Here is a 19,270-nt window from a genome sequence, read left to right as displayed (position 1 = left end):
AATAACCTATAGCAGCCTCAGCCTTGCCTTTAGCTTTCTGTAAAAATTATGGAAATTGAACCACTAGCGTTTAATTACATGTTGGGTTATATGGTATAAGAATGAGGACAGTAGAAGATAAGAATGTTTCTGGCTGAATTTGGTGCTATCAAGTGAGATGGACAACACAAAAACTAAGGAATTAATTTTTTGATGTGAGTTTGAGGTATATTTCAGATAGGAAGATATGTTTAGGCAGAAAATGAGGGTTGGGGCTACCTCAGCATACATAGGTAGTTGTTGAAACATATTTGAGTCTTTAGTACAAACCAGGTGCTTTTCATAATTTATCTAAATCTCATACTCCTGCTATGAAGTGTAGGTATTGTTACTTTTATTTTATAGGAGGAAACTGAAGCTTGGGTTAAGTAAGTTGGTGAGTGTCCTATGACTAATGGGAAACAGAGCTCAGACTTAAGTTCAGATCTGTGTGACAACAAAGGTCATGCTTAAATCATTAAACTTTTGCGGTGCAGCAAAAGTGATTGCTGTTACCTGAGTAAAGAGACATTAGAGCTTTACCAAGTGCAGTTGACCCTTGAACATTGTGGGGTTGGGGTCCCTGACACATTCCCCCGTGCCCCACCCCCTGCACACAAAAATCTGTTTGTAACTTTTGACTCTCCCAAAACTTAACTACTAATAGCCTACGGTTGACTAGAAGCCTTTCCAATAACAGTTGATAAACACATATTTTATGTTACATATATTCTTATAGTTGCATCTAACTTCTAAGAAGAATACTGTATTTTTGGTATTTCTAGGCTATACATTTTGTGAGGCTTTCAAATTGTTGCAGTTCTCCAAAAACTTTTCCAACATATTTATTGAAACAAACAAACAAACAAACTGATTATAAGTGGGCCCACGCAGTTCAAACCCATGTTGTTCAAGGGTCACCTGTGCACTGAAGAACTAAAATAAGAGATTCAAAGCCTTTAGTTCTGGGAGCATTGTTTATTGACTGCAGCAGTGTGTTAATACAGTTTAATAGCTAACAAGATAAATAGTACAAAGAGTAGTAGTGTCTGTTTTTTAACATAAATGTATAATTTAGATAGTGCTCCAGATTACATGATCTTTTTAATTTAGTTTGTAAAACCCTGGAAAATGCTGTAGCTGAATAAGTGATGCTGCCATTCTTGTAGGCTCTCAAATGTTTAAATGAGTACATGTGATAGTTCTTGGTAGATGATTTGTTACTTTGTGGTATATTCAAGTTGAAATTTTTTTATGTTTAAACTTACTTCCCTTGTGCTTGGCAATTATACTTTATTTTGTTCTTATTTGGTGTTTCTTAGATACCGTAGTAAGGTGTTATCCCGTTGGCTGGCTGGCTTACCATTGCAACTTGCTCACCTTGGTTCCCGAAATCCTGAGCTCTCAACACAGCTTATTGATATTATCCATACTGCGGCAGCACGAGCAAATAAAGAATTACTAAAAAGTTTACAAGCTTCTGCTCTGCGAATCTATGGTAAGAGTTTAACTGTGTGGGTAGCCATTGATCTACCCCTCATTCAGGAAGTTTCTAAGAATGCTTTAGGTTTGCCTTTCCTTTATTATAAATTGGTTCTACCATGGTTAAATTGCCAAAACAAAATAAAATTTCAAATAGTAAACTCATTTTCAATAACAAGTATTTTTTATTAGGGTAGTTTTAGAAGGTTTAGTGGTTGTAGATGATTCTTGGATTCTTAAATTATCTTTTCAGCCGCTTGCTGTTCTTAAATTCAGAACTGATGAGGAATTTTTAAAAAATCCTTTGAAGCTTTGGCAGCAGATTAATCATAATGGATATCTTGTATGACTTCCACATTTATTTTTTTATTCATTTCTGGAACTCTTTCACTTTTTTAGCAAAAATACCAATAAAATCATACCAGGATATGTACGTATATATAATTTATATTATTGAGATGTAGTTCACATACCATAAAATTTGCTGTTTTACAATGTACATTTCAGTGGTTTTATTTGTTTTAAAAATTTTTATTTATTTATTTGATAGCAAGAGAGGTAACACAAGCAGGGGGAGTTGGAGAGGGAACCAGGCACCCTGCTGAGCAGGGTACCCGATATGGGGCTTGATCCCAGGAACCTGGGATCATTACCTGAGCCGAAGGCTTAATGCTTCAGCTTAGTGACTTAATGACTGAGTTAATGACTGAGCCACCCAGGCGCCCCTACATTTCAGTGTTTTTAATATATTCCCAAAATTGGGCAATCTATCTGATTCCAGAATATTTTTATCACCCCAAAAAGAAACTATACCCACTAGTAGTCCTTTCCCAGCTCCTGGCACACAAATCTACTTTTCTGTCTTTATGGATTTGCCTGTTTTGAACATTTGTTACAAATGGAATTATATAATATGGGACCTTTTTGAATCTGGCTACTTTTACTTAACGTACTGTTTTCAGGATTCATGCATGCTAGCATGCATGTATCTGAACTGTATTTTTTATTGCTGAGTACTAGTATTCCATTGTATGGATCTTTCACTTAATATTTATCTATTTGTTAAGTGATGACATTTGGTTTGTTTCCACCTTTAGGGGGTTATATTTTTAAGTCTGTTTTTTTCAGTATTGCTTGTATGTAGATCTTTTGCTTTAAATTGGGTTGATATTGTAACTGTCACTGTTGAGCAAAAGTACCTGTTTTTTACTGTTTAATCCCTTTACCCCCATCAAAGTTCTTATTTCAAACGTGACACTTGGGTATTATGGAATTATATAGTGTTAAATATATCTTTAATGATTATGTTCATTGTTTTACTTAAGAAAATAGTTTAAATTGAACATGAACTTTATGATAAAACTTTTTATGTAGTTGATATATTGGAATTCAGTTTAATGCAGTTATCAGTCTCCTTTATTGATTTAATCTCTGCATATCTTTTATATCTTTATAAATTCATCTTTTATGAATTTAATATGTGTACCTACCCCACTAGATCCACAAGAAGGCACTGTGGTGGTTCTCCCAGCAGAGTCTCAGCAGCGTTTGGTCCAGCTTGTATATTTTCTACCCAGTCTGCCTGCTGATTTACTTTCTCGATTAAGTCGTTGCTGTATTATGGGAAGACTCAGTTCAAGTTTGGCTGCCATGCTTATCGGGATACTGCATATGAGGTAGCGTCCTCAAGTGAGATATATTTGAAGTGTATAGTGTTTTTCCCCATGTGTTTTACTGGCAATGTGTAAACTACAGAACACTTTTAAAGTTACATACCGATACTAACTTCATTTGCTCTTAATGCGACAATTAAAACTTTTGATATTAGTGCTAGAGTAAGCTCACTAAAGTAAGACTGAAGTTTTTTAGTGATTTGTATAGATAGAAATTGTGTGTAATCATATGTATAGATTTATACAGATTAGAAATTATCAAAAGCATGAAGTAAGGGTTCAGTGGCAGGTGAGTACTGTGCTTAAGTCCTTCGGTGTTGTGGAATTGTGATATAGGCCATTTCAGGGACCTACAAATTTAATGTGGCTGGTGAAATAACATACGTTTGTAGACTCAGACAAGGAATCACTTGAAATCAAATATTTTCACATTGTTGTGTAACTAGCACCACTGTCCATCTCCAGAACTATTTTATCATTGCAGACTGAAACTCTGCATGCATTAAACAATGATAACTCCTCGTTCCCCCTGCTCCCAGCCCTTTAGTAACCACTATTCTATCTTCATGCTTTTGATTATTCTAGGTACCTCATATAAGTGGAATTACACAATATTTGTCCTTTTGTGTCTTGCGTATTTCACTCAGCATAACTCTTCAAGGTTCATCCATGTTGTATCATGTATCAGAATTTCCTTTTAAAGCTGACTTAATGTTCTATCAAATGTATATACTATATTTTGTTCATCTGTTGATGGACACTTGGTTGTGTCGTCTTTTGGCTACTGTGAATATGCTGCTTTGAATATTGATGTACAAATAATCTGTTCGAGTCCTTGCTTTTAATTCTTTTGGCTATGTACCCAGAAGTGGAATTGCTGGATCACATGGTAATTCTCTAATTTTTTGAGGAATTGCTATATGGTATTCCACAGTGACTATATCATTTTACTCTTAAAAAATTTTTTCTTTTTTAGATTTTATTTATTAGAGTGAGCACGAGCAGGGGGAGGGGTAGAGGGAGAGGTAGAAGCAGACTCTCCACTGAGCAGGGAGCCTGATAGGGGACTCCATTCCCCTGGAATCATGATGTGAGAGGAAGGCAGACGCTTAACTAATTGAGCCACCCAGGCACCTCTACTCTTAAATGTTTTATAACCAATTAATAGTGTTTCATATTGCAAATGTTCAAAGTATCCTTAAACACCTTGTGTTTGTATTTTAGACATAATATTTTTATTTTTATTTATTTTAAAAATATTTTATTTTTAATTTTTTTTTAAAGATAGTAATTGTCAGAGAGAGAGAGAGCACAAAGCAGGGGGGTGACAGACAGAGGGAGAATCAGGCTCCCAGCTGAGCAGGGAGTCCCATGTGGGACTCTATTCCAGGACCCTGGGATCATGACTTGGGCCAAAGGCAGACGCTTAATTGAGTGAGCCACCCAAGCATCCCTAAAGATTTTATGTATTCATGAGAGAGAGAGAGAGCACAAGCAGGGGGAGGGGCAGAGGAAGAGGGGCAAGCAGGGAGCCCAGTGTGGGGGCTCAGTCCCAGGATCCTAAGATCATGACCTGAGCTGAAGACACTTAGCCAACTGAACCGCCCAGGCACCCTAGGCATAATATTTTCAGTAATATTTATTACTGGTATGGTTCATGGACAGGGTCTAGTACGGTTTTAGGTGGAAATTGAAATCTAGGCTATACCTAAACAGTTTAAAGACTGTTTAGATCTTACGGTTTCCTGTACATACAGATCCCCTAGCCCAGTTAAGTAGGAGTGGCTCACTTTATTAGTAGAATTTCTTTAGCTTCTTTTACATTCTCTTCTTACCATTATAGGACATATGTTGGAATCTAGTCACCTAAAGTGTGATTCATAACTGATGATAACCTTTCCTTTTAGCAAAAGAGAGCTATCTGCAACATGTTTATATGTGAAAATTCAGTGTTATATTTCTGTGTGTGCATGCATTAGAGAGTTTGGTCTTATTTTTAAGTATTTTAAGCATTTATTAGTTTTCCTTTCTTAGGGGAACACAATCCAGTTCCTTGTCTGTAAGCAATTATTTAATATTTGTTTGGCCTTTTAAAAAATTAAATGTTCTTTTTCTGTTCCTGAGGTGGATTTGTGTTTATTAACTTCCAGTAGAGGGCACTCTGTTCCTTTGATATAACTTGTGAAGAATCTGTTTTAAAATTGATTTTAAATAACCTTTTGAACACTTCTTGAAACTAATTCTCCTTAAAAGCTCTATTTAATATCTTTATCAACATCAGTTATGATTTACTTTGGTTAATAATTTTTGCCAAGGATATTTTCAAATTTCTACTTTTTTCTTGTGGAGATTTGTGGTAACTGTTGAGAAAATCAATTTACAAATAATAGCAGGGGTTCATAATCATTAACAGCAGATTGTCATTGTAGCTAAAAGTCCAACAAGTTAAATTTTGCTTTTTAGTGACGTCTATTAGGTAGACTTATCTTTCTGTAAATGTATTGTTCCCATTCAAACTAATCTCTCTTTTAAAAAGTAATACAAAATTAGGACTTCTCAACTTTCTTGGGCCAGTGACATTATCATTGTATCAATTCCTAGATTCAGAATTTAACAATAATGTTTCCTTCAGACATACGCTGGGTTATTTCATTTCTGGTTTTCTCTTCAAAATATTCCTTGACTCCTCCTTGACTGTGACTGTAAACTAGCCAGCTGTTTTTTATAATCTTCTATCTGTACTATTATAATATCCCATCTATTTTGTGCACTGTTCCCAGGTTAGTTTTCCTGAAATATTCCTTTAATTCTGATTTTTTTCTGTTACATTAATTGGATTGTGAGATCAGGTTCAATTTAGGTTTTGTAGTTTTGATGCCCTGTTTGTCTTTATCAGAGGGAAGAATATTAGTTTGTGCCATTTGTGAAAAACCCATCAAGTGAAAACTGTTGTTCATTTTAACTTTTGAAAAGTATAGAGTTGCTGTGCCCCTACCTTTTTTATTGCCCACTTGGTTTTTTAGAGTTTGACTCCCCATCCCCACCTTGGCATTCTACTTGTATTTTTCCACTTGCTTTTCCTCATTCCTTACCCTTTCTGCCCCTAGTTTATTTAGCTAGATTGGGGCACATAAGTCACAAATGTTGAAATATGTACTGTCCATATGGGCATAATTTTAAGGACATTATGATATGTTGCTTATCATTCGTTCAAAGTGGACCCTTCAGTGGTTTTGCTACCTCTTTTAGCCACTGGGTGGCACAGTTGCTTTCTGTTTTCACTGGGTTCAAAAGCATAATAGTTTGCTAACTACCATTTTCGTACTACTTTCCAATGTGTATTTCTGACTTCCTTGTAACCTCTAACTTTTTAATATTCTGTCCATAGTCCTTTGCTAATTGTGGAAATAATACTCAAGGGTATTTCCATCATTTCCATCATCAGTTAAAATGATGAAAAATGATGAATATTAATAAATATAAACACAACTGTTTTAATAGTAAAAAAAATTTGTTTCTAGTTGAATCTAGAAACTCCTAATTTTGTCAGGTATTTATTTGATTAGCTGTGATAAAATTTGTAGCCTCAGCTTGTTGGATCTGATCATTCTCTTCATACCCCTACCACTTTTTCTTGACATATCTAAGGCTGAAATTTGCTGTCATTTTCTTAGGTTTAACTTGAAGAGAGGTTTTGTTTTTTTTTTTTTAAAGATTTTATTTTATTATTTATTTGACAGACAGAGACCACAAGTAGGCAGAAAGGCAGGCAGAGAGAGAGGAAGGGAAGCAGGCTCCCTGCTGAGCAGAGAGCCCGATGGGGGCTCGATCCCAGGACCCTGAGATCATGACCTGAACCGAAGGCAGAGGCTCTAACCCACTGGGCCACCCAGGTGCCCCTTGAAGAGAGTTTTTAAAGGAATCACTGGAAACTGATCCCATAACAGGAACTAGATAATCCTCATTTAATGAGAAGCTGCTTTACATTTACCTATTTTCTTAAGTACGCTACCAGTCAGCACTTGAGCTGCACTATTATGAAGTAGGCCCAGTTATAGCTTTGCAAAATATAGGAACACATAATTATCATAGAGTGGCTTTACAAGGAATATTTTTTACCTAATCAAGATAGTTTTTGTTTAGGTAGGAAGCTAGAGCTTGTTTAAACTTAACTCATTTGAGTAAGCAAGGTAAGAATTTATAAAAATCAATTAGCAGCTATACCAACTACTGAAAAGCAGAGCTTCATTTTGGCTCCTTAGAGTCTGATTTTCAAGTGGTTTGAAAATTTTCTAGGTTACACTGTATGTATGGACCAACTATGCTTTTTCATGAAAACTTTACATAAATATAAATATGTTAGAAGTTAAATTTTCCATATTATGATACTAGAGCCCTTACATATAAAGTGAATATATAATACAGGTTTTTAAGTTATTAATGCAGATTTGTTTTCAATAAAGAAAAGTTGTTACATATTGTGCTCTTTTTCTAGAGTCTTCAACTTGGTCACATCTGGTAATAATTCTCCTGTTGTTTATTATAGATCATCGTTTTCTGGATGGAAGTATTCCGTTAAAGACTGGTTGATGAGTGACGTGGACTATTTCAGCTTCTTATTTTCAACACTTACAGGTAAAGACATTCACCTGCCAAATTAAGGAAAAGCAAAACCTAGCATGAAAATTCAAAGATTTGCTGTCTTAGCTGTTTGGGTTTAAGTTTTGAAGATGATAATCTGTTTATCGTGAAACTATTTTTATTGACTAATAAGTGGAAATCTTCCTCTATTGTCAGGCTCTCAAGGCAGGGATATGCATGATTTATGTTTAAATCTCTCAGAGTAGGAGTACTCTGGGGATTATTTGAATATTACGTGTTTATAGTTTTCTTTCTTATTTCTCAGCTTTATTGTCTTGGTTTACAGTGAATTGAATATACTTGACTTAAAAAAAATTTTTTTTTTTAAGATTTTATTTGAGAGAGAGAGAGAGGGGGTGGGGAGAGAATAAGTAGGAGGAGGGGCAGAGGGAGAGGGAGAAACGGGCTCTGCTGAGCAGGACCCTGGGATCATGACCTGAGCCAAAGGCAGACACTTAACTGACTGAGCCACCCAGGAGCCCCTGCTTGACTCTTTCAGGTAGCCATATGCAAACCCCACTGTATACTTTAAAAAACTGATGAACAAATATCCATCTTAAACATGTTTAAAATGTTCAGTTTGATAGGAATGTAAATCAGGTTTCAATTAGCCATTTTCTACATTCCATTTGTTCTCAAAGCAAAATTAGTAAGATGAGTATAGAAATGTTGTAAGCTAGATGTATAAGTATTACTATTGTTTTAAATGATTGTACTATTTCATTTCTGTTTTATATTTGAATGATGAAGATGAGATTATCTGACATTTTCTGAAGACTTAAAGTTAGGAGACTTAATAGATAATTGATTAAGTCAGACTCGAAAAGAATTTGACAAGTGCTCATAATGAGCTAAATCCAGCGAGATAAATAATGCATAGAAGATAAATGTGTTTATTTGATAGCTCTGGATGTGCACATTTGAGATGCGAGCATGGACTTTATGTTTTAATAGTATTACAAGTCAGAAGGTTTAGTGGTTTTGGAAAGCTCATTGGGAGTCAGTAGTGTGATGTGGCCATCAAACTACATGAGGACTCTTCAGGCTGTGTCCTGGAAATACAGGGATCTGAACATCAAATCAGACCACACTGCTGGTATTCTGATCGTTCTGAGCACTTGTTTTTCAGGAGAGACTGTTACGTTGTCTATGTAGGTTAGACCGGGGTAATTAGGGGTGGTAAGAGAATCAAATTTTGTTGTATAAGGTGTAGTTGAAAGAACACACATGTAAAATCCAGGAAGGTTTAGGAGAGCTAGAGTAGTTTTAAAACATTTGAAGGGCTATTATATAAGAAAATAGAGAGATAATGTATATGTGAAATCATATATCATTTTACTTATTGATTTGGTATTTTAAACCTACCTACCATTAAAGGGAAAGCATATGCCTTTCACTTTTTTAAAAAGTAAAATTGGTGAGGTTCCCAATATAAGGGGTATAACCTGTTTCTTGCTGTATCATACATTGGATGAGATCACATTCTTTGTGTACATAATTATATGAATTTTACTGCCTCCATTGCTACCAATTCATTCTTTAAAATATATGAAATGAAGAAATTAAAAAAAAAAAAGCTTGAAGAAGACCGTGAAGGTACATGTCATGTCTGTTAAAAATTGAAGAATGTCATTTGCTTTGTGATTTATTTTTTTAAATTGTCTTTCTTTATACCCAAATTAGGGTTTTCGAAAGAGGAGTTGACTTGGCTTCAGAGCCTTCGAGGAGTTCCTCATGTCATCCAGACACAGCTTTCCCCTGTGCTTCTTTACCTTACCGACTTGGATCAATTTTTACATCATTGGGATGTAACAGAGGTAATAGTGCATTTAAAAAGAAACTCAAGGGGCGCCTGGGTGGCTCAGTGGGTTAAGCCTCTGCCTTAGGCTCAGGACATGATCCCAGGGTCCTGGGATCGAGCCCCACATCAGGCTCTCTGCTCAGCAGGGAGCCTGCTTCCTCCTCTCTCTCTGCCTGCCTCTCTGCCTACTTGTGATCTCCGTCTGTCAAATAAATAAATAAAATCTTTAAAGAAAATAAATAAAAAATAAAAATGGGACTGGTTATATTTTATTCCTTTTACAAACTCAGTTAAAATTTTAAACCATTTAAGTAACTTTTAAGTATATTCACTAATTGCTAAGTAGTTCAGTTTTCTGACAAATTTTCACAAATGTTAAATATATATAATAAATGTAACTTTATGATAAATCTTAGTAACTTAAGTTTTGGTATTGCTTATAGTAAAAATCAAATTAAAATAACAAGTCTAGGGGTGCCTGGGTGGCTCAGTGGGTTAAAGCCTCTGCCTTCGGCTCAGATCATGATCCCAGGGTCCTGGGATCGAGCCCCCGCATCGGGCTCTCTGCTCAGCAGGGAGCCTGCTTCCCTTCCTCTCTCTCTGCCTGCCTTTCTGCCTACTTGTGATCTCTGTCAGATAAATAAAATCTTAAAAAAAAAAATAACAAGTCTAAATTCTAGGTTAGTTACATGTTTTAAATTGGAATTATTAGGCTGAACTTTTACCCTGATAGGCCAAATTGTCGTTCATGTTAAAATATGTAAACTAAATATGCAAAAACATATTTATGCATATGCAAAAATGCAAAATAATAAACATTGATACTAAGGATTTGATTCTTTAAGACATTTCTGTAATAATTAATTTCTATTATTTATTTCTTCAGTTTCTTTTCCTGCATGAAAAATGCTTACTCAGTAGGAATGTACTTACGTCATCTTAGGTAATTTTGGTTTTGAACCTTTTTTTGCAAATTCTCATGTTATGTTCTCTGCTGGCTAATTTTCTTTTAATTCAGAAGGCCTCTGGTGAGGACACTGACTATAATCTTTTTTTATAGTTTATAACTGGTACTCCAAAGGGCTTTTTTTTTTTTTTTAACCGCTTTGTTATTTTTTTTTTAAACCTCTTTGTTATTATTCTCAATAGGGTGGTCTCCAGATTCAGGCTTTGTTGAGAGACCATTTGAGTTTATTCAACGGATCTATTATTTACTTCTTTAATTCTTTTCTGTATATCCTTAATGTTTTTCCTATCTGTTAGGACTGTACCTTTTATAGGTAGACTCTGATCATAATACTTAAGTATGCCAGTTATATTTATCTTCTCTTTATTGCCATAGTTCCTGGCACTGTGTTTATATGTAGGTTTTTAAAAAATACTGGATTTTAGGGGCACCTGGGTGGCTCAGTCCTTAAGCATCTGCCTTTGGCTCAGGTCATGATCCCAGGGTCCCAAGATCAAGCCCTGTATCAGGCTCCATGCTCAGTGGAGAGCCTGCTTCTCTCCCTGTGCTCCTCCCCCTGCCTGTGTTCCTTCTCTCTCTCTCTCTCTCTCTCTCTGTCAAATAAATAAATAAAATCTAAAAAACAACAACAACAAATGGATTTTAAATAGTGAAAAGAAACAATGAATTGGTTTAGCATCTGAAATTTTATCTACCCCGTGGTAAATGAAGAGAGCTAAAACAGGTCTCCTGAGGTTAAAGCCTTGAATACTGGATTGGTGGGGTTGGGCTTGCCAACAATAGTGTTTTTTCTTAAAACTTACATTTTCTAGGGCGCCTGGGTGGCTCAGTTGGTTAAGCAACTGCCTTCAGTTCGGGTCATGATCCCGGAGTCCCGGGATCGAGTTCCGCTTCGGGCTCCCAGATCAGTGGGGAGTCTGCTTTTCCCTCTGACCTTCTCCCCTCTCATGCCCACTTGCTCAGTCTCTCTCTCTCTCTCTTTCTCTCTCAAATAAAGAAATAAAATCTTAAAGAAATACATTTTTAAAAAAATTATATTTATTAAAGATTTTATTTTTGCAAGAGAGCGAATGAGAGAGTGCATGAGTAGGTGGAGGGGCAGGGAGAGAGGGAGAAGTAGATCAGGGAGCCCGATGTGGGGCTTGATCCCAGGACCCTGAGATCATGACCTGTGCTGAAGGCAGACAGTTAACTGACTGAGCCTCCCAGGAGCCCCAGTAAGAGTAGTTTTAAAGGACAGACTCTCTAATGTATTTAGACCATCATGATGTATTTGAGAAAGCATTGTATGGCGATTAGCGGGCTGCTCCCTATTCCAGGCATAGATTTGCCATTGTCTAGTTTTATAATTTGGACAAGTCATACAACCTTTTTCTGATAATTTAAATTTTTCATAAGCACATTATCTCTGTAAAGCCAAGATAAAATTGTCATAAAAATGTTATCAGCTGTATTTCTGAAGTAACACTTAGCAAGGACGTGTATTAAACTTCCAGGTTGCTGTCTTTGAAATGTTAAGGTATAATTAGGAAAAATCTGAAAAACACATTTTCGTTTTTGAAGTTCTTAAGTGAAGATTTCAGTTTTCTCTTGGATAAATTTTGTTAAGTTTGCCTTTTCATATAAAAATATTTGAAATACGCATAGTTTTTGACATCCTTAATGTAGAATTTTAAAAATTATTTCATTTGAACAATTTAATTAGGACTGTGGAATTACTCAGTTTTGTAATTTTACCTGCCTAGGCCAAAGTGATTTTTTTCTTTAAATCAGACTTTTTAAAAAATTTCTTTTTAAAGATTTTATTTATGTATTTGACAGACAGATCGCAAGTAGGCAGAGAGGCAGGCAGAGAGAGAGGAAGGGAAGCAGGCTCCCTGCTGAGCAGAGAGCCTGATGCAGGGGCTTGATCCCAGGACCCTGGGATCATGACCTGAGCCTGAGGCAGAGGCTTTAACCTACTGAGCCACCCAGGCGCCCCTATATTAAACTTTTTTAAAAGTGCAATATTTTTCGGGGCACCTGGGTGGCTCAGTGGGTTAAGCCTCTGCCTTCGGCTCAGGTCAGGATCTCAGGGTCCTGGGATCGAGCCCCGCATCGGGCTCTCTGCTCAGCGGGGAGCCTGCTTCTCCCTCTCTCTCTGCTTGCTGCTCTGCCTACTTGTGATTCTATCTCTCTCTCTGTCAAATAAATAAAATAAAATCTTTTAAAAAAAATTAAAAAGATTTAAAAAAAAGTGCAATATTTTTCAGTAATTTGCTTTTATTCAGTATGCTCTTGAAGTTATGTTTTTAAGGAGGCCACGTGATGTAATGAGCACTGGGTATTATATAAGACTGATGAATCACTGAACTCTACCTCTGAAACTAATAAAACACTATGTGTTAATTGAATTTAAATAAATCTAAAAAAAATTAAAATGTTACCTATATATTAATGTGTAAGCAGTTGTTCATTGTTTTCATTGCTGTGTGGTATCCTTTTGTAGTGATATCATGATTCACTGCTTTCATAGTTTGAGTATTTTTAGCATTCCATTTTATCTCCACCATGGCGTATAGCTGTGCCTCTTTGTTTTATGTTTTTAGGCGTTCGGTTTTTAACTTAAGACAACCTACCTTCAAACTGTATTGCACTGCTTCATATTATGATATAATGTGTAATAATATTTTATAAGGTCATTCTAATGTTTGTTTTTTCTGTATGTGATGTCTTTTTTTCTCTACATGTTTTTTTTTTCCTACATGTTTTCAGGATAATCTTTTTATCACTTTCTTCAGCAGTTTGATTGTATTTATGCCTTGGCATTATTTATTTATTTAAGATTTTATTAATTTATTTGTCGGAGAGATAATGCCCACAAGTAGGAGGAGCAGCAGGCAGAGGGAGAAGCAGGCTCCCTGCTGAGTAAGGAGCCCGATTGCGGGCTCAGTCCCAGGACTCTGGGATCATGACACAAGCAGAAGGCATACGCTTAACTGACTAATGCACCAGGCGTCCCTTTTTTTTTTTTTTTTTTAAAGATTTTTTTTTTTTTTTTAATTTGACAGACAGAGATCACAAGTAGGCAGAGAGGCAGGCAGAGAGAGAGAGAGGAGGAAGCAGACTCCCTGCCGAGCAGAGAGCCCGATGAGGGGCTCGATCCCAGGACCCCGGGATAATGACCCGAGCTGAAAGCAGAGGCTTTAACCCACTGAGCCACCCAGGCGCCCCCCCCCCCCTTTTTTTTTAAATGACTTCATGTTTGCTGAATGTTTTTTAGGCTTATAATTTACTGTGTTGGGAAAAAACGTCAGTCATTCCTTCAAAAAAATGTTCTGGGTCCCCTTCTTTGGATTCCAATTACATGTATGTAAGATTCTTGACATTTTCCTGTAGGCCTTTGACACATTTTTAACACCTTTTTCCCATGTCTCTTCAGAAAGTAAGCTGTGTCTTTAAGTTCCCTGATCTTTCTGCATTATCTGATCTGGTCTTAAATCCAACCAAAGATTTCTTTTTTAATTAAGTTTTTTTTTTTTTAAGAGCAATTCTAAGTTCACAGAAAAATTGAAGTGAAAGAAATTTATTTCCCTTATACAGTCCTTCCTCCTCCACATGCATAGCCTCCTTTATCAACATCCCCCACCAGAGTGCTACATTTGTTATAATTAATGATTCTATATTGATGTAATTACCCGAAGTCCACAGTTGTACATTATGCTTCACTCTTGGTATTACACATTTTGTAGATCTGGACAAGTGTGTAATGCCATATTATCTATTAATCTCTTACAGAGCGTCTTTATTGCCCCAGAATCCTCTGTGCTCTGCCTGCTCATCCTCCATGCTTCCCAACCCCTGACAACCACTAAGGTTCTATTTTTCCCCGTCTACAGTTTTGCCTTTTCCAGAATGTCTTATATTTGGAACTGTACAGGATATAGCCTCTTTAGATTGTTACTTTCACTTAGTAATATTCTTTAAGATTCCTCCATGTTTTTTCATGGCTTCATAGCTCATTTCTTTTAGTGCTGAATAATAACGTATTGATATACCAGTTTATCTGTTCATGGACTGAAGAACATCTGTTTTGTTTCCAAATTTTGGTAATTATGAATAATTTACAAACATCCATGTGTAGGTTTTTATGTAGACATGTTTTCAACTCCTTTGGGTTAATACCAAGAAAACGGTTGCTGGATCATATGGTAAGAGTGTGTTTAATTTTGTAAGAAACACCACCCTGTCTTCCAAAGTGGGTGTACTGTTTTGCAATCCTATCAGCAGTGAATGAGTTTCTGTTGCTCCAGATCCTTGCCAGCATTTGGTGTCAGGGTTTTGGATTTTGGCCATTCTAATAGATGTGTAGCTTCTCATTATTTAATTTTTATTTCCCTGATAACATACGATGTGGAGCATCTTTGTATGTTTATTTGCCATATGTCTTTGGTGACATATCTGTTATGGTCTTTGGCCCATATTATTTTACTTATATTTATTCACAGTTATTTTAACTGGGTTGTTTTCTTGTTAAGTTTTAAGTGTTCTTTGAATATTTTGGGTAACAATACTTGGTTATATGTCTTTTGCAAAGGTATTCTTCCGGTCTGTGGCTTGTCTGTTTATACTCTTGACATTATCTTTTGCAGAGCAGAATTTTTAATTTTAATGAAGTCCAGCTTATCATTTATTTCTTTCCTGCATTGTCCCTTTGGTGTTGTATCTAAAAAGTCAGCACCATGCTTAAGGTCATTTAGGTTTTTCCTCCTATGTTATCTTCTAAGTCAGTTATAGTTTTGTATTTTGCATTTTACGTTTAGGTTTGTTATCCATTCTGAGTTAGTTTTTGTGCAAAGTCCAGATTAATTTACATATGGATTGTTGAAAAGTCTATCTTTGCTTCATTGTCAAAGATCCCTTGACTCTATGGGTCTGTCTATTGCTGGGTTCTCTATTCTGTTCCATTAATCTCTTTGTTCTTTCACCAGTACTGTAATATCTTGATTACTATAGCTTTATAGTGATTTATGAAGTTGGGTAGTGTCAGTCCTTTAACTTTCTTCTTTTCCTTCAATACTGTATTGGCTGTTCTGGGTTTTTTGCCTGTCTAAATAAACTTCTAGAATCAGTTTGTTGATATCCACAAATGATTTAGTGGAATTTTGATTGGATTTGCATTAAATCTGTAGATGAAGTTGGGAAGAACTGACATCATGACATTGAGTATTTCTATCCCATGAACATGAAATACCTCTATTTCTTTAATTCTTCAATTTCATTCATCAGAATTTTGTAGTTTTCCTCGTACAGATCTTGTATATATTTTGTTAGGTTTATTTCTAAGTATTTCTGTTTTTTGGGGTGCTAATATAAACTTAATTTCAAATTCTGTTTGTTCATTGCTGGTTTTTTTCATTGCTTTGTGGAAAGTTTTTATATATTCACATTGTATCCTGTAACCTCGCTATAATTACTTATTCCAGGAATTTTTTATTTTATTTTTTTAAATATTAGTTATTTTCATTAAAATATAATGTATTATTTGCCCCAGGGGTACAGGTTTGTGAATCATCAGGCTTACACACTTTACAGCACTCACCATTTATTCCAGGAATTTTTTTTGTCAGTCGTTTAAGATTTTCTACATAGACAGTCATTTCGTTTATGAACAGAGACCAGCAAGTGAATTTTAAATTTTAGATAATGTATTTTTTTTATCTCTGCTTTTTTCTTTAACAAGTTCTTTTTTTTCTTTAAGTACTCTCCATACCCAACATGGGGCTTGAACCCACAACCCTAAGATCAAGAGTCACATGCTCTACCAGCTGAGCCAGGCAGGCGCTCCTTCTGTATCTAAAATATGTAATAATAGTTGTTTTAAAGTTCTTACCTGCTAATTCTCTCATGTCGTTTGTATTGATTTTTTTTTTCTCCTGGTTACGTAGCACATTTTCAAGCTCCTTGTCATGCTTATTAGTTTTTGAGAGCATGTTGGACAGTGGAAATTTTATGTGTTAGATTATGTTGGAGTGTTTTGTTTTGTTCTGGGAGGCAGTCAAGTTACTTGAGTATCAGCTTCATCCTTTTGAGACTTGTTTTTAAGTTTTGTCAGGGTGGTTTATTAGAACAAGTAGCCTTTACTAAGTCAAGGATCAATAAATTACAGCTTTTTTTTTTTTTTTTTTTTTTTTTAATAAATTACAGCTTTAGACTGAAGCCAGTTTGGCTCTGTTTTTATAACACCCTGAAACTGAGAGTGGTGTTTACTTTTTTTTTTTAACAACTGTTAAAACAAAAAAACCCCACAAGAATATGTGACAGAATATGTGTGTGCCCTGAGAAGCCTAAAATATGTGCTATTTGGCCCTTTACAGAAAAAAACTGACCAATCCTGCCATTGTGCTAATTTTTTTTTTTTTTTAAAGATTTTATTTATTTATTTGACAGAGAGAGATCACAAGTAGGCAGAGAGAGTGAGAGGGAAGCAGGCTCCCCGCCGAGCAGAGAGCCGGATGCGGGACTCGATCCCAGGACCCCAAGATCATGACCCGAGCCGAAGGCAGCGGCTCAAACCACTGAGCCACCCAGGCGCCCCCATTGTGGTAATTTATCCCTACTGTTAGTGTTCACATTCTGAGCACCATCTGAATAAACCTAGTCTTCTGTGAAGACTCTGTTTTGGTTGGTCAGAACTTAAACATCTCTCTGCTGTCTTTGAGCTTTGGGAATTGTTTTGCTCATAGCTCCTCTTTATTCTTTGGCCTTGTAGAATTTCATCTTGCACATGCACAGGTTTGTTTTTAGCAATATACCTCAGGATACTAGAGCTCTCTCTCAGCAAGAGGATAAGAGTTTGGCTTTGTCAAATGGCGTGTATTGGAGGACAGAAAATCCTGCCAACCTTTTGACTGTCTTGTAAGACTGATTTGAGGGCGCCTGGGTGGCTCAGTGGGTTGAGCATCTACCCTCGGCTCAGGTCATGATCCCAGGGTCCTGGGATCGAGTCCCGCATCCGGCTCTCTGCTCGGCGGGGAGTCTGCTTCTCCCTCCCTCTGTGCTTGCGCTTTCTTTCGCTCGCTCTCTCTCAAATAAATAAATAAAATCTTCAAAAAAAAGACTGAGTGGAAAAGATTGGCGACTCAAGGGACTTCAGAAAGGTTGGATTCCCCTCCATCCTTGGCATTCCTAAATTCTTGAGCTGCAGAAGCAGAGACTTAAAAGCTAAGCTAATAACCTGTGTAACTCACAGTGCTCAAGTAATAATGACTGGGTAATGTTCCTGGCTGGAAGTGAATTTGGGCTTCAGTGGACACATCAGCTCTCATTGAAGACCTCTGAGGGCACTACCATAGTAATAGAGACATACAAAGCAGAGCATAAATTTAGATTAAAGGGAAATTTCACCCAAGAATTGCCGAGGATCTCTGAAGACAGTGAAAACTATCAAATATACTGAGAGGTACTAAAGATGACCTAAGTACATGCCATGGATTGGGAGACTCCAGTATTGTAAAAATACTAGTGCTCCCTAAATTAATCTGCAGTATATATAGATTCAGAATAATCCAAATCAGTAGATGTTTTTGTGGAAATTGAAAAGGTGATTCCAAAATTTATATCAAAATGCAGAGGACCAAGAATAGCAAGACAGTACTAAATAAACATAAAGCTAGAGGCTCTATATTACCAGATATCTACTATAAAGCTGTGGTAATTAAGCAGTTGGGATAATAGGAAAAAGCAAGTGGGGCACCAAAGGACCCTGAACGAACATGGTTTCCAGTACTATAAATAGAGTCATCTTGAGGAAAGTGAGTTTGTTCCCCACCTACCCATGTACTTAAAGGAATAATGGGGTAAGGAAAGAGCTCTAGAAGTGAGGTGGGCTGTTAGGTCTTTTTTTTACCTTTTGTATTATTGGTTGATAATTGTTGAGAGACTGCCAACAGGGGAAGTGTAAGATGTAATCTGTCCAAGGTAAATCTAATGACATTTTCTTCTGATTTGGATTGTATGTGGAAATTTTCATTCTGTAATTACATTCTTTGATGTAACTTTGTTGGGAAATGAAAGCATCTCTCAATCTGAATGTTAGTGTTTTAATAATTTCTTCTTTAAAAAAATAATTTCTTCTTAACATTTTAATACAGTAATAAAAATGACTAAGAAGGGGCAGCTGGGTGGCTCAGTTAAGCGTCTGTCTGCCTTTGGCTTAGGTCATGATCCCAGGGTCCTGGGATTGAGCTCTGCATTGGGCACTCTGCTCATTGGGGAGCCTGCTTCTCCTTCTCCCTTTGCCTGCCACTCTGCCTACTTCTGATCTCACTCTCTCTCTCTGTCAAATAAATTAAAAAAAAAAAAAGACGGAGAAGTGTTAGGAACATGCCATTTCTGTATATATTCTGGTGAAATTAGGTAGAAAAATATTTCCACTTAAAAATTAAATACATAAAACCTCCTTAAGAAAAAGAAGTTCTTGGGTGCCTGGGTGGTTCAGTGGGTTAAGACTCTGCCTTCGGCTGAGGTCATGTTCTCAGGGTCCTGGGATTGAGGCCTGTGTCAGGCTCTCTGCTTGGCAGGGAGCCTGCTTCCCCCTCTCTCTCTGCCTGCCTCTTTGCCTACTTGTGATCTCTCTCTGTCAAATAAATAAATAAGATCTTTAAAAAAGAAAAAAGAAAAAGAAGTTCTTTATTTGCATGTATTTTT

At 36.3% G+C, this 19,270-nt stretch overlaps 1 protein-coding gene across 2 annotated transcripts in view; it reads left to right on the top strand.

Moving 5' to 3' along the window:
* The window catches only part of TEX10 (testis expressed 10), a 63,744-nt gene that overhangs the window by 31,247 nt on the left and 13,227 nt on the right, over positions 1-19,270 (top strand). For both annotated transcript variants that reach the window (XM_080819612.1, XM_080819611.1), the window contains exons 8-11: positions 1,341-1,516; positions 2,999-3,176; positions 7,720-7,808; positions 9,498-9,631. In XM_080819612.1, coding sequence (XP_080675738.1) covers positions 1,341-1,516; positions 2,999-3,176; positions 7,720-7,808; positions 9,498-9,631 — 577 coding nt within the window. The remainder of the gene's footprint in view (positions 1-1,340; positions 1,517-2,998; positions 3,177-7,719; positions 7,809-9,497; positions 9,632-19,270) is intronic.

The sequence above is a fragment of the Martes martes genome, assembly GCF_963455335.1.
Source record: "Martes martes genome assembly, chromosome: 12".
NCBI lineage: Eukaryota > Metazoa > Chordata > Mammalia > Carnivora > Mustelidae > Martes > Martes martes.
This window is presented reverse-complemented; position numbering and strand designations above follow the sequence as displayed.